Source organism: Crotalus tigris, unplaced genomic scaffold (assembly GCF_016545835.1).
Source record: "Crotalus tigris isolate CLP2741 ecotype Arizona unplaced genomic scaffold, ASM1654583v1 scf7180000017994.786943, whole genome shotgun sequence".
Classification (NCBI taxonomy): Eukaryota; Metazoa; Chordata; class Lepidosauria; order Squamata; family Viperidae; genus Crotalus; species Crotalus tigris.
Window position 1 is genome coordinate 604796 of NW_024096761.1, and position 15561 is coordinate 620356.

Genomic DNA, 15561 nt, shown 5'->3' on the forward strand with positions numbered 1-15561 from the left:
TTTTAAACAGGAAAATATTTTTAATTCCAGCTACATATACTTTTATTGTAGCCTTGATCATTTGTCTTCCCTAGTTTTTTTGGTCAGTCTGCAAGCTGAATCTATCTTTGTTGCTTACACTCCCATTTTGTAGCAGCTTTTTAGGAATCACTGACTAATGCCTAATAGTTACAGTTTACAGTGCCTATTGTAAACCAGATGTCATCAGCACAGATCATACCAATTAGAAGAGATGAAGTAGAATTAGTTTAGCACAAGACTGTGCTTTGAAATTGGACAACCATTTGTAGAGATTGGACAACCATTTGTCTGAAATGGTATAGGGTTCCTTTTTGAGCAGGAGGTTGGATTAGAAAACCTCTAAGGCAGTGGTGGCGAACCTATGGCACGCGTGCCAGAGGCAGCACTCAGAGCCCTCTCTGTTGGCATGTGCACCACTGCCAGCAGCAGGTCCATCAGGCCGCCACTGCCGCCCGGAGCAGGAGCCCCACCCAGCACAAAGGAGGCAAAGCAGCTGACTAGCAAGCTCAAATAAAGGTGATAGAGCAGAGGTCACCAACCATTGTTGATTGGTGGACTGGAAGAAAAGGGGGAAGCATTTTGCATGCGTGCAGGTGCGCACGGGGTTGTGAGCACGCATGAGCTACAAATGGGATAGGGCTAGTGCCTGCATGATACTCACTAGCCCTGCCCTGTTCTTGCGTGATGCAGCAACTTGTGTGTGCACCTTGCAGTGCGGCGGCAGCCATTTTTGCACCTTGCAGCATGGTGGCCCATTTTTGCGCCCCCGGGTTTTGCGTGCCAGAGGCGGCACTCAGAGGCGCCTCCCTGTCTCCCTGAGGGCACCACAATGCTGATGCAGCCCTGGCAGTTTGCGATAAATAAATGGGTTTTGGGTTGCGGTTTGGGCACTCGGTCTCTAAAAGGTTCGCCATCACTGCTATAAGGTTTCTTCCAACTCTTATTTTGTTAAGACTGTTGGTAATGACCATTTTTTTTAGTAAAATGAAAAATTTCTTCCCCAAACAATACATTCTGTATATAAATATAAAAGATTTACATTTCACTTTCATGTCATTAATTTAAGTTGCAAGACACAAGAGCAGAAGTACATGAAATGCACCTGTTAGGACACTGAAAAGTTCCCACTACATAGCCCTAAATAATATCCAGAATTAGAATGGCTTTTTCATGTTATTGATACTGCCACATTGCTTAGAGTTATAAACCCTGCATGTTGTGATGTGCCACACTTAAGAATCTTGGTTGAGAACCCCATTCATCAAAAGTTAAGTAAAATTTTTCCTGTTAGTAAAATTGATGATTTGTATTGTGAGGCTGGTGGCGAAAATAAAATAATGATCTCAAAATACATTTAAACATCCTGTAAAAGTAACCCAATAATTTTTATTAGAACCTCTAACATTGCATGCGCATTTAAAGTATTTTCAAACATTTTACTTTTTTATTTTTACTTTTTCAGACAACGGGCAGCAGAAGAGTGTCACAGAAAAAGTTAAGAACCTCTCAGAAGCATCGCAAGCCCTCCTCCAGACTTACTTGGGAAATAAAGCAAAAAAAGGCTCTGGTCTTCCCAAAGTCCCCTTGAACATTCCAAACGCCATCCTTGCAGCAGCTCTCTTCCCAGAGTTTCTCAAGGAACTAGCAGCTCTTGCACAGGAGCATTCGATTCTATCCTATAAAGTATTGGGTGATCTTGAGGATTACTACCAATTCTAAAACATTTAAAATACATTTTCACATTTGTTTTAAATGCAGAACTACTTACGACACAAATTTGAACTTCATATTCCTGGTACTACTTGATTCAGGAGAAATTGTTACTTTTGGGGTTGTGTTTCATTTTCATAAGAAATTGATTAGTAATGAAGCCAATACTTTATTTATATCCTTGATTTGGCTGACTTTCAGGTGTTCTCTTTTAAACTTTGCTGTTGTGACCCTTCAGATTAGAAAGATACAGTTATATAAAAAAGTGAAAATATTTTCTTTCTCTTTCTTGCAAAGATTCATTAAATCCAGCGTGACAATCCAATAAGACGATCACTGTTGAAAGGAGAGTTAGCAATCTTCTCTCCAAGTTCTACTTTACCAGTGATTAGACTTCTGAATCCAAATGGATTCATTCTAAGCCTGTGATTTGCTGAAAACAGATGCAGGTGCTGAATGCATACCATGTTGCCTTATGTTGTGGGCATGCCTGGTACTCTAAGCTGTTGACTTCTTTGAAATTTAGATTAAATGAGTAAAGTAAGTGAATGTTAAGTGCAGACTGCAGAGTATTTTTTTTGCCATTCCTTGGCATTTTTTTTTAAAAAAATTAGGTTGCTGCTAAAAAACTCAAGCCTTATTTTAATAAAATTTGCACAGGGCAAAATATTTCTATGCAAACTAACTTTTTTGCAGAATATGTTTGTATATTTTTATTGACAAGCTAAAAAGTAAATGTTTTAGTAGTCTTAAAAATGTAATTATTTCTAAAAAAATGTGATTGTATATTTTGTAAATCATTTTAAACAATGAACATGGTAAATTTCAAAATTGCTTTTGCTGAAATTTTATTTGGTTCAAGAAAATCTTTGTGGTACATTTGTACTTTGGTAAACCTGTTTAATGTACACTGATCTGTTGCAAGATTGCACTTTAGAGAACTGGCTTTAATATATTGCTCTATTAGAATTAGAAAAAAGATTGTTTTCTGGGATAAATACAGTGCAAACTGTTACAATTGGTGTAGCATTCTTTAAGAACATTTTCTTTTTTTGAGTAATGAGACTCATTAGAAGACTCCAGCCAGACATGATGAATTGGTATATTATAGCTGCAGTCCAGTTTGCACTAGAAAGAGTAATTGTCTTTCCAGTGTTGATGCTAACTTTGAGCAATAAGTGGCCCAACAATGGAAAGCCTTCGTTTTCTTTTTCATTGGTGAAAAGGAGAAGCTATTTTAGAACAAATGAAAAAAATGGGCATAAAGACCAAGCTGGAAAACAATTATTTTCATCTGTTTTTAAATTATATTTAGAGGAACTAACACTTGCAAGGAGAATTTGCAATTCCTTTGGTAAGATTTAATATAGCATCTCTACACATAGAGAGTAAAGAAGAATCTGCCTCTGTATTTTTCAGATCATCAAAATTTTGCAGGATGTAAAAATCTTAAAAGTTATAAGTATCTTATTCTGTCCTAAGTTCCATGTTTGTTCATACCATACCTCAGCTCTTTGCCCTTCCTTTGGCAAACACATCTTGGGCATTTTACATTTTTCTTTAGACCTGAATTTGTTCCCCATAGCAATTCTTTTGTGTATTATTTCTCCAGAACTTAAGTAATTGGCACTATAGCGATTGAAGCCAGAATGGTTCCTTTTTGAACTGATGGATAAACAGTTAAAAAAGAACAATGGAAAATTATTTCAATATACAGGTATTCCTCAATTTGCAACCATCCATTTAGCAACTGTTCAAAGTTACAACGGCACTGAAAAAAGTGACTTATGATCATTTTTCACAGTTATGACCTTGCAATATCTCCACAGTCACGTCACCAACTTTGGTTGCTTGGCAACCAGCATGTGCTTCCAGGGTCCTGGGATTATCATTTTCAATCAACGTAGAAAGCAACGTCAATGGGGAAAGCCAGATTCACTTAACAGCCACATGATTCACTTAACAACCATGGCAAAAGGTTCGTAAAATGGAGCACAACTCACTTAACAGTTGTCTTGCAATGGAAATTTTGGGCTCAGTTGTGGTCATAAGTCGAGGACTACCTGTATGATTACAGTGGGGAGATTACTATATGCACAAAGATGAAAAGATTTACTATCATGGAAGAATGGCTGGTAAAATTGACGGAACTTGCCCAGATGACCAAACTCACCTCTTGGATTAGATAAAGGACAGCATCTACATTTGTTGGTGACCTTATTGATTTTTTTTATGTAAACAAAATGATTTTGTGACTTACAGTTTTGAAGATTAGAACGATGGAAGTATAGAAAAAAGGGAAATAATGATTATGTAATCATAGAGAGGCTTTATTAGAATTATATGTATAACTGCAGAGAGGGAGATTGGAAGCCACTTCTTTTATTTTCTGTTTTTTATTATTGTTTTTCTCTTATCTTCCTTTCCTTTCCTTTCTTATTTTTCACATTTACTGATATTTACTTTGAATGTATTTCTTATTATGTATGTAAAAGCTTTTAATAAAAACTACTTTAAAGAAAGTAATTGGCATTGTACCATCAACTACATATTGAGAAAATGATATGTGATTGACTGGATATTTTTGTGATAAGCAAATATTTTATCTTTCCTCCATCTATCTTCAATCTTAGCCAAATAGTAGGCTCATCCAAATGCATGTTCTCTTCAGTACCTTCTTCCTGGTACCTCCCCTTGAACATTCTGGGGAGTCTTGTTATGATTTCATCTAATATTCTATAAATCATAATTAGTAATAAATAATTATTTTATATGGCTCACAATCCGGAGTCATTTGTTGAGATGGCAATTAAACAAATTGAATAAATAAAACCACTCCCCCCCCCCGAGTTTACCAGCTAAGCTTTCTCTGAACAGAAATCAACAGGATCCATTATTCCATTTTCAGTCGTCGCCAAAACTGTCTGATCCACATTATTCAGTGTAAAATCTCTAGCTGCCAGCCAGTTCGTTCATAAACAACTTTTCCCCAAAATCCTTTGTGATTTTAACATGTCATCCTGGAAGCTTTTAAGTGCATCTTCCTTTATGACAACTTCATAGCTGTTCCAGCTTCTCCTATGGGAAACTAAACTCTTATTACCTTACCAACAAACAAAGGTGATATAGAGACACAGTTTGAGTTATTTTCTGTTCTCGCCAGCTCCAAAGTTCCTATGCATATGTGATTAGCTAGCAACAACACTATGGTAGAATGTATTTGTGTTTATAGCATTCCCAATTTATTACAGGGTAGAGGAACTATATATTTGAAGAGAAGATGACCTAGAATTTTAGAGAATCTGCTTAAGAGTTTGTCTGTGTGTACATGCACAAGTCTTTCTGAGGAGCCAGAGGCAAGCATACATTAAAAAATGTGCTTGGGTAAGAGATCAGCAATTAGATAAAAGCAAGGTGTGAAAAAATATGCATGCAGATAGTGCAAAGAATGCAAGGCAACAAAACAGGAAGTTGAGTACTGGATTTATGTTTACATGCCCAGTTTTTTGAGAAATGCGAAAGATTAAAGCAAGTCTAACAGTCTCTGGTCAGAAAGCATGAGGTCTGAAAGCTCAAGACATGGTCAGAAGCAAGCAAAAGCTGGGAATGTAGAAGGAAATCCCAAAATTACATCCAGCAACTAAAAACTGGCAGGATTGTTTAAATCCCCTCCAGTTAAGTAGGCACAGCTGTACCTCCTTTAGCACAGCTGACTGTGATTATGAGCAGCCAGCCACAGGGTGTTGGAAGCTTGCTGCTTGCTTGTGAGTTGTTCACTCTTGCAGAACACACAAGGTATCGAACTACTGTATAATGGTAGACTGAGTAGTTTGCCCTGCTGTCTGATGCCTACACTGGGGAGGTCTCTCCGCTGGCCAAGAAAGCACTTGGCATCAGAGCATCTGAGAAAATAAAGGGCAAAATCCTGAGACACGTAGACACGAATCCTCTGTAACGCCTAGTTTTTCCTCGTCAATAGTATTGACAACTCAAGCTGTAACCAATTCTACAGATTCTATCCACACTCCAGTGAATGTCTGCTTATGAAACATGTTTATATATACACATGGTTATATAGAAGATATGCCAGAAGGTTATAAGGTTATATGTGCCAAAAGCCATATTTTAAAAACACAGAACCAAAATAAATGTAATTGAATTACCTGCTAATTAAAATGAATATAAAATAAGTCCCTTTCACTGATCTTCAATCTGCAAATACCAACCATTATGCAAAAAGACAATTTTTTTCCCTCCTACCACCACATGTAAGAAAAAACACTGAATGGAGATTGGGAAGGGATATTGTTTAGGAATGGAAAGAAAGCAACAAGGAAAGTCTAAAATGTGAAGAAAAGAGACAGCCACCCTTCCTTGTTCCTCAAAGTCTAATAAATACAAGTGCAGCATTTTCCTTCTGATGCACTAAAACTGCATGTTTGTGAAACCAGTCTGTATTGTTTTTATCTTCTTTTGAATAAAATTAAGTAAGCCACTACAGTAGATGCACTGCAATATACTTGTAATAGTTCCCCAAGAAAACATGTTTTCTCCCATTTGAATTTTTCATAAGCCTTAAAATGGCAAGGTGAAGATTAAATTTGCTCAATGGTTATATAGTGCACTTAATTTTACAATTACAGGTAGTCCTTGACCTACGATCACATTTGAGCCCAAAATTTCTGTTGCTAAGCAGGACAGTGAGTTAGGTCAGTTTTGCCCCATTTTACAATCTTTTTTGCCACCGTTGTTAAGCGAATTACTGCAATAGTTAAGTGAATCATACAGTTATTAACTTTGCTTGTTGGAAGCCGGATGGAAAGATTACAAACGGTGATCAGGTGATCCCAGACCATGCAACTGTCAATTGCCAGTTGCCAAGCATTCAGATTTTGATCATGTGACCATGGGGATGTTGCAGTGGTTGTTTAAAACATGGTCATAAATCACTTTTTTCAGTATCGTGGCTTTGAATGGTCACTAAACAAATGATACTAAGTTGAGGACTGCCTCTACTTTGAATTCAAACCATAGCTTGTGTGGTAGGGAAACCATTCACTGTGATTCTGTTGTGCCCTTTATGTCATTTCTGTGCCATTGAGATGGGTGTGCCACCCCCTGTATGGAATAACTTGCATGGGAAAACTATTGGAGGCTGCTTTGAGATTTTGGGAGTGGGGGAATTAATTATAGAATTAAGACTCTATAAACAAAGAAGAGACAACAGCATTTTATATTTTCCTTTTACTATATAGATCTACTGTTATGCGTTACTAGATAAATCTTTAACAGTAGAAAACAGTGAAAACAGGAAGATTGGAAAGTAAATATTACAGTCACAAAAGTGCTGTGAGCAGACAATATTACCCCAGTGAATATAAGACTTAAGAAAACTATTCTGGGCTGCATTTCACACATCAAAAGCCCACAAATCTTTCAGAAGGCTCTGAAATCGAGTGCTGCAGTGTACTGCTGTAATTATCCAGCCATGATTATAGCACTAATTCAAGCTGTAGTGTTGTAATTATTCTGATATAAATGCCATCTCAGGGAAAGGGAAAATTGCATCTTGGTTAATGTGGCTTTGGATTGCTTGCATAAGTAAGCTATTTGGGATAATTCTGTGATGGGTACTATACCAAAAAGGCATTTAAGAAGTAAGCAATCTCTGAAATACTTTTTCAGTAGTATTGCATTAACAGCATTCCTTAACAATCATTTTACATTAAGTATTTTGCTAAATTTCACCTATCCAGTTGCAGCCCGGGGTACTTCCAGCAATTTTTCCTGGATGTGGATATTTATTTGCATCTATCTGAATTGAATGTATATATTTTTATATTTTTTTATGTTCCTTGATGAAAATGAGCAGCACACACTTCCAGGTAAGTTTTAATTGATAACAACATACAATTATATTGTTCATAAGTTCAAAATATTACAATACTTTTGCATAGGGTGTTATGCAAAAGCAGCACTACAGAAAAACAAGTTCATTAGGACTAGGTTCAGAAATCATGTAACATGATTGCTTGGTGTTTTTTTTTAAAGATAGTTACAGGACATCTGTTTCATATGAAATTTGGGATATTTTGAATGTAACTTTTTTTAATGGCACCTCTCTGATATATATGTAAAGATGCTGTTCTTAGAATTATTGCTAGACTAGCTTTAAATGGATATTCTTTCCAACTATAATCACATTCCACAAGTTCTGAGAAACTGTTTTAGATGCATCACACTTTAGGTTAAGCAAAATTTAAATGTGCAAAATTCTGTGTCATCCCACCTGGAAGGATCCTGAGATATCATAGAGCAGGGGTCCCCAACCTCCGGACTGTGGACTGGTACCGGGCTGCAGAAACCGGTCTGCACAAACAAGCAAAGCCCCATCTGTGGGATGCAGGCAGCACACAAAACCACATACTCTCCGGTCCATGAAAAAGCCTTTCTCCATGGAACCAGTCCCTGATGCCCAAAAGGTTGGGGACCTCTGTCTTAGAGGGCAAATTGGGCAGGGGAGGGTTTGGATTATTGCCTTCTGCATCTGTGATGGTTTTTTCTTACTGTCTTGATCTTAGGCACTTCCAAACGGCTCACCAATCTCTCTCTGACTCCCATCAGCCACTGCTGTTGCTGTCCACTTGGCTGAAGGGAGAAAAGCATCTGGCTCCTCCATAAAGATAAAACAGCCATGCAAAGGGTTAGCCTCTAGCTTTTCATTTTTCACTGCTTGCATACATCACCACTAGCATTATAGGCCCAAACCATTATCAAGGGAGCCCCTCAGTTTGATTTTTCTTTGTTTCTCCTACTTCAAAAAGCAAACAAAAACTCACTTCAGTCTGGAACAATCAGTTTAATTTGTTGACCAACTCAACCCAACAATAACAGACCAATTTTATTCTGCATCCAGACCAAAATGCATATTTGACTTTCAGGCACAGGCTACCTGAATCCAGTTGTTTTGTACATGGATTCTTTTGTACATCTCTTTTAATTATCATCATGTAAAAATAGTGCTGTTCATGAAAATAGTCTTTATGCATGTAGAATATTATATTAAAGGAATAAAAGTAAATGTAAATCACAGGATGTCAATTTCCAACCAAGTTAATATCAACTTTATTCACTACAACTCTATCTTCCATTCTGGAAATAATCCATACTTTCACTGTGCCCATATACCAATTACTATATTGCTTTGTGTCCTTTATACCATTCAATTATCTCTGTTTTTAGGATCTTGACAAGGTCTAAAATGAACACAATTGCTTTATCCCTAAAAAAATAAAGACACTAAAAAAGCAAAATTACTTTGAAGCACTTAAGAAAAATTGTGGTGTGGAAAACCTTTAAGCAGTTTAGATAAATATTTTCCTCTTCATAATATTACACTTTATATTACTTGTACAACAGGATTATAGAATCTAAAATGTGACCTTCAAATCGTATGTAACATATTTCTTTTAAATAGTTCCAGAATGTGGAGCTACATGGTAAAAATACCCCATTTTCCCAGTGCAAGATTGCATTTGTCCCACAAAGTTTAGCAAGGAGATAAGAGTAGACTCTTTTTCCCTTTTGTGCCTAAAAGATTAATCAGCTGAGACAATATGCATGCAACTTAACAAACCTCTACTGTAAATTTCTCTGCAAGCATGCTTTAAAAAAGTTATTTAGCAAGCTTTGCAGATTGCATCATTGTAAATCACTCTTGTCTGTGAACCTTTTGTCTGTATACCTGCTTGTAACCATTAAGATAAAGAGAACCCAAAGATGCTTTTTCACGAGGCAACTGGACTTTGTTTTTCTTTGAAGACGTTTCGCTTCTCATCCGAGAACTCTCAAACTCTCAACTCTAACCCTTGCTAAAGGAAGGGGAAACAATGGCTGTATACTAGACAAAATATTCCCCCCAAGAGTATTAGCATGAGTAAATTTTTCCTTAGTAGATTCTTGATTAGGGTTTGTTTTCTGTTTGTCTGGTGTCAATCCCTGTTTATCTGGATATTGCTTAGTGGAAAGAATGTTTTCTGGTCTTTATATTTCTTTCTTACCTATTTGTGTCTTTTGAATGGGATGCAAATGTCATTTATGTCTATTTGTTATGTATAGGTAGGGGTGTGGTCTGTACATATGTTGTATATAGTATGTTTAGGTGTGTGTCATGTATGTGTTTCACTTTGAGAGCGGGCAACTAAATTTCATTTTTGATGTGGGCCGTTGTGCCCACAGTAAAAAAATGACAATAAAGATTTTCTTATCTCATTTTATTGGTGGCTGATTTGTCTGAAGGCTAATCTCCCAGGAGTTCCCTAACATTCTTGGATTTAGCTTGGTCTAGGACAGTGATGGCGAACCTTTTAGAGACCGAGTGCCCAAACCGCAACCCAAAACCCACTTATCGCCGGGTGCCAGGTGGGCATGGCCCATTGGGTGGGCGTGGCTGTGCTGGTCATGGCAGACTGGATGGGAGTGATGTTGCTCATGGGGAGGGACACATGTGGGGGCCAGGCAGGGTTGGGGGAGATCCAGGGGGTCTCTGGCAGGTGGGGCAGTGGGCAGGAGGCTTGTCCTGTGTGGTGAGGCGAGGCAGGGTGGGAGTGCCATTGTCGCAGGGCAAGGCGAGGCAGGGGCTGGGGTGGCTGCTGCCTGATACCATCAGCCCCTGCACAGAGGCCAGTGAGCACATGGGTGCTGGGATGCATCCGGCCATGTGGGACCTCGGCGAGTTAGCAGGTGGCTGGTTGAAGAGGGACAGTTGCCATTTCTGGGGCATGGTGCACACAGATAGGGTGCCCACAGATAGGGTTGTGAGTGCCACCTCTGGCACCCGTGCCATAGATTCGCCACCACTGGTATAGGATACTCGCACGTCCTAATTGAAACTATGGTTGAATTTATTCATGTATTGTGAGATTAAGAAATTTTCACTATATCTGATGACTAGTAGTTGGTGTTCATGAATATGTTCTGCTAGACTTTTGCCTGTCTGCCTTATGCAGAGGCTGTTACATGTATGTATGTAGATGATGCCTGCTTTTTACTTCTGGGGCTATTGGGTCTTTTGGTTTATTTAATACGTTTTGAAGAGCTTTATATTTGGTTTATGTGTTATGGTGATGCTTTGTGGTTGTAATAATCTGTTGGTTGCTTCTGAGATGTATTTGATGTATTGTAGTGTTATCTTTTTCATAAATTTCTATGGTCAGGGCTTTTTTAAAAATGTTGTGAGAGTATCCATTTTGTTAGAAAGTATTGTACAGACAGTATGTTTCCTTTTTGTGCTATTGTTTCTACTTCCTATCTCTTAAGTATAAAAAAGTGGCAAAATCCCACAAACAGTTTAAATATCAATGGACAATTAAGTCCTGGGGAAAAAAGTTCTATGTAACTGGCAGTTCCAGATCTTTTTTTTTTCTTTCATTTTTGGTAAACTGAGATACAAATTGATATACCTTTCTTTTTTTATTGCGCTCTTATTATTCAATAAAATATTTTTTTTGCTATTTCACCTGGTTTGACCCTATTGTCTTAAGAGTCCTAAAGAATTCCTCTCCCAGCTGACTCCTGGCAACACAAAGATTCAGAAGAGGAACACTATCTATGGGAAATGAAGAAGGCTTTCCATTGAAATATGCTCAGTTTATTTTTGACTTTGAATTGTTGTGGGGAACATAGGAAGGAATATAGGTATGTTCAGCGTCTTGAGGTATTTACAAAAATAAGTTGAGATAAAAAATAAATAAACTTTAAAAACTTCAAATTCTGGCTTAGCATAGGGTGGGAACCCTATCAGTATTTAGAGATGTGCCACAAGGCTTAAGTCAGTAAAGTATTCCTAGAATTGAATCTGTAAGAAATAACAATGACTGGAGCTAGGAAATCCATTGTGCTAGTTTTTTAAAAAAAAAACTCTGTTTCATCTGCTAAATCTTTTGAACTCTTTGACACAAGATGAGAACTGATTAGATTATTTATAAGAAGCTACATTAAAAGGCTATAGTTAATATTACTTAGTTATCAAAAATGTACGGTATATTTTTTGCTACATATCACAATATTACAAAAGCAGGTTTTAATCGAAAAACTCATGCACACTGCAGTCTTTTTCTTTCTTTGTAGAGTTTGTATTCTGAATCTATAGGAACATAAGAGGATAATAACCTAACATGCCCCACTCCCCCAAAAATGGCTAAAAATGATATATTGGTCTCAGCACTGCATTAAAATTTATACAACGCTTTGATGCTATTGAGAATGTTAAAAAACAGTAGATCAGACACATAATTCTTAGTCCCCTATGACAGCAGCTTCTCTAGAATTTGTTTCACAGTTACAGGATCTGATCGTCCTCTTGTGGTCCTTTGGACATGTCCAATTATGGAATTCAGGACCCTGAGGTTGCCGTTCTTTATCTCTGCCACCTAAATAGAGAAGTTTCATACACAATGGGTTATGATTGATTGTACTGAACATTATTCTATAGCAGCTTTTTACCATGTTTCTTTTTTCTCTGTTAGTGTGATGGAATGTTGTCAGGATTCAGGAGGAAAGGAACGCATTACATAACTATGCTGTATTCTGGAATGCATTGCCTCCCAGGAATCTGGATGACATTCCATCACAGTAAGTAAAAAATTAGAGCCTTCCTTCTTAATCAAAAGGTTAGACTATTTTTTTTTTTTAAAAGAGGAAGAATCTCCCTGTAATAATGGAACCACATAAATCACAATAGTTTAATTGCAGGTACCTTAAATTAGATCCAATCTAGTAATTTATAATAATTTGTGTAAAAATCCTGCAAAAAATACAGGAATCAATTTCATGTATGTACAATAAACATGTTTTGCAACAGAAAATGCCAAGCCAGATTTAATCTGGGAGGGAGGGTGTACTTTCATCTATTAACCCCCTCCTACTGTTTCCCACAAAAAGGTACTTAGTTGCATCTTGTTTTTGAATGAGCAGGTTGCAAAACAGGTAACCATGGCAAGATCTGATTTTAAAGGAAAAGCAATACCATTACAATCTAATGTCTAATTTCTGCTTTAAAAAAGTTGTTTTTAGATTGGACAATCTGCTGATTCTAGCAGTAAATCCTGAATTACATCAAACAATGTGTGCTACATTAAACACTATTAGCAGCTAGGTACATTATTACAATAATCTTAAAAATTGTAATAATATGCAACTGCTGCTTCCAGAGAATCAAGTACATTCTAGATTAAGCTATTATTGAAAGGCTATGTTTTTCTTCTAGCATCAAATTATTATTATTTACTTAAAAATAGCCTAATTTTCCAAGATAGCAGTGTAATTATTAATATGACTACCAAAACCATCTAGAAAGTGGTTTTAAATTTATTACAGGTTCCTAATGGCAGGAGGGGCCTTGCCTGGGCTGCCTTGTTATTAATAGATGTTAACATTTTTTTCATACTCAAAAGTACCTAGATAAGATTTCACTTATCTAGTCATTATTAGCCTTTCAAGAAAACACAAATGTTCCTATTCTTTAGGTAGCTACATCTTTGAAGACTTTTTATTTTAAAGGTTTCAAAAAAATCAACATTGAACTATATCTTCAGGAACAAACAGAATTGTTTTTACACTGCTTATATGAAAGGGAAATGCCACTTTGCTGTCCAGGAAGCATTCAAGTCAGGTAATCTGAGACATCTTCAGCAAGGAGGTGTTTAATTTTAAATGTTAGGTCATTTTCTGTCTTTTGTGGCCATTTCATGTGTCACGATGCAATTTGTTTCATTTTTTTTCTCAAGAGTTGCCAAACAACATGGTAATCTGAATGGAAAAGGCAATTTACATTTCTTATCTCCACCACCCACCCTAAAGTGTCAAAACCTCTTTGTTTCCAATCTCCCTGTCTGTTATCAATATCACCTCTTTCTGATGGTCTCTCATCACAGTCTGACAGATACTCTCAAGTTCATTCCAATCCTGGATTAGATTGAGTTTCTTTTCTTTTACAATCAGAGCTGGAGACTTCACTTCCCTCTTCCACATCTCTTCCAACACCTGCAGCATCAAGATAAAAGAAAATTGATGGCTGAAGTATGCCTCTTGTCTTTTGGAAGGCAAGACTGAGTTGAGAAGGCAAAGAAGGTAAAAAAGACAAGAAGTTAAAGCTTCAAAATTCCCCTTGTTACTCAAAAAAGTAACCAGTCTAGACAGGCAGAAAATTCATGGTTTGGTTTTCCACTTAATTCAAATACTATTCTACTTCTTCAAATAAGGAGACTTCTGCGCAGACTAACAATTTTATAGTTGTGTCCTAATTATTATTTTCATTCCAAATTGTTTTGATTGTTTTAGTTTTGCCTAGGAACCTCTTGAGAGACCATGCAACTCCTGTTATATCTTTTCAGCCATGCTAAAACACAGCTAATAGCAGCAGTAGTACTTCTACTTTAGAATTAGGAAACATTTTTATTGCCCTGAGGTGTTTTATAGGTCTTAAAGGTTTTCTTAAAGGTTTGTTGTAGTTGTTAAGACAACAGGCTAGAAACCGAAAGATTGTGAGCTCTAACCTTGCCTTAAACATGACGTTTTGGGCTCTAACCCTGCCTTAAACATGAAGCTTTGAGCCAGTCAGTCTCTTTCAGCCCTAGGAAAAAGGCATGGCAAATCACTTCTGAAATCTCGTCAAGAAAAATGCAGGGACTTGTCCAGATGGTCCCCACCAATCAACTTTGACTTGTAGGGACCAAACCCAAAACCTGCATTCAGTAGTAATTCCTGCCCTTGCTGAAAATATATATCCTGGCTTGGATGGACTTTTGCTTTAGCTCACAAATGTTTTGAGGCTTTATATAAGAAAACACTCCTCAGTTTTCTACAATTCAATCATTTTCCTTTTTTCCCTATATATGATAAATATTAAAGAGAATAGTATCAACTCATCAATCAATTCTATAAAAACATAGGATTATCCAATTATTTCGAAAAGGAGGTTAAATGAAATATAAGAATCATTTTCTACAGTACATGCTGACCAATGTGTATGAATATAGCCAATATCATGGTCTGAATATAGTGAGCTGAATCTTAACCTTTAGGACACAATCAAATGAAATAGCAAAATTCATTCCCACAAAATTGTTTGCTAAACAGTCACAGGAGACAGTTTCTGATCAGTACAAGAAAAAGGAATAGAGTTATATAATTAAAACAAACCATACATTACAAAACTATGGGAAGATTATACACAGGTAGTCCTTGTTTAGGGACCACAATTTGGACTGGCACCTTCACTGTTAAGTGAAACAGTCATTAAGTGAAATCGCAACTGTGCTTACCATGTTACTTCATCTTTCCTTTGCTTTAAAGATCTAAGAAAGCAGTAAATGCAATATTTGGCCAGTTACTTTTTCCTTACTGTCATAACAGGTAAACAGGTACTAAACTAGCAAGTCATTAAATGAGGACTACCTGTAATGCAAAATCTATGGCACCTCTAACCAATTTATTTATCTTGTAAAGCAAAACTATATGCAACAATGTGTCATTCTGGAATAATTATTTCCTAATGTTATAATGCTTCCCAGCTTTGTAGTCAAGCTACAACACAATTGTAAAAATATCTAGAAACAGCTACTTAAAAGAGAAACATTATTTGGGCATTTTCTATGTTGTACTTGCTTCTGTTTCAAACATACATGCTGTGATACAGAAGGTGCCCTTTTAAAACAGCTGTTTCTTCTCAATTTTCCAGTGAAGAAATAACACAATGCTTGTCATGCTGGAAATTCTGTACTATTAATGTATGTATGCTAAAAATGTTTCAAATGCAGCAATTCCACTCAT

General features: G+C 36.8%; 2 protein-coding genes across 6 annotated transcripts in view; one reads left to right on the top strand and one right to left on the bottom strand.

Moving 5' to 3' along the window:
* Window positions 1–4257, top strand: part of FHIP1A (FHF complex subunit HOOK interacting protein 1A) — a 92875-nt gene extending 88618 nt beyond the window's left edge. For all 5 annotated transcript variants that reach the window (XM_039346426.1, XM_039346420.1, XM_039346423.1 and 2 more), the window contains one exon: window positions 1484–4257. In XM_039346426.1, coding sequence (XP_039202360.1) covers window positions 1484–1740 — 257 coding nt within the window. In that variant the 3' untranslated portion in view covers window positions 1741–4257. The remainder of the gene's footprint in view (window positions 1–1483) is intronic.
* A 6791-nt stretch (window positions 4258–11048) lies between these two features.
* The window catches only part of GATB (glutamyl-tRNA amidotransferase subunit B), a 35821-nt gene continuing 31308 nt past the window's right edge, over window positions 11049–15561 (bottom strand). Inside the window, exons 12-13 of the mRNA XM_039346429.1 lie at window positions 13639–13773; window positions 11049–12161 (exon numbers count right to left, since the gene is read on the bottom strand). Coding sequence (XP_039202363.1) covers window positions 12036–12161; window positions 13639–13773 — 261 coding nt within the window. The 3' untranslated portion in view covers window positions 11049–12035. The remainder of the gene's footprint in view (window positions 12162–13638; window positions 13774–15561) is intronic.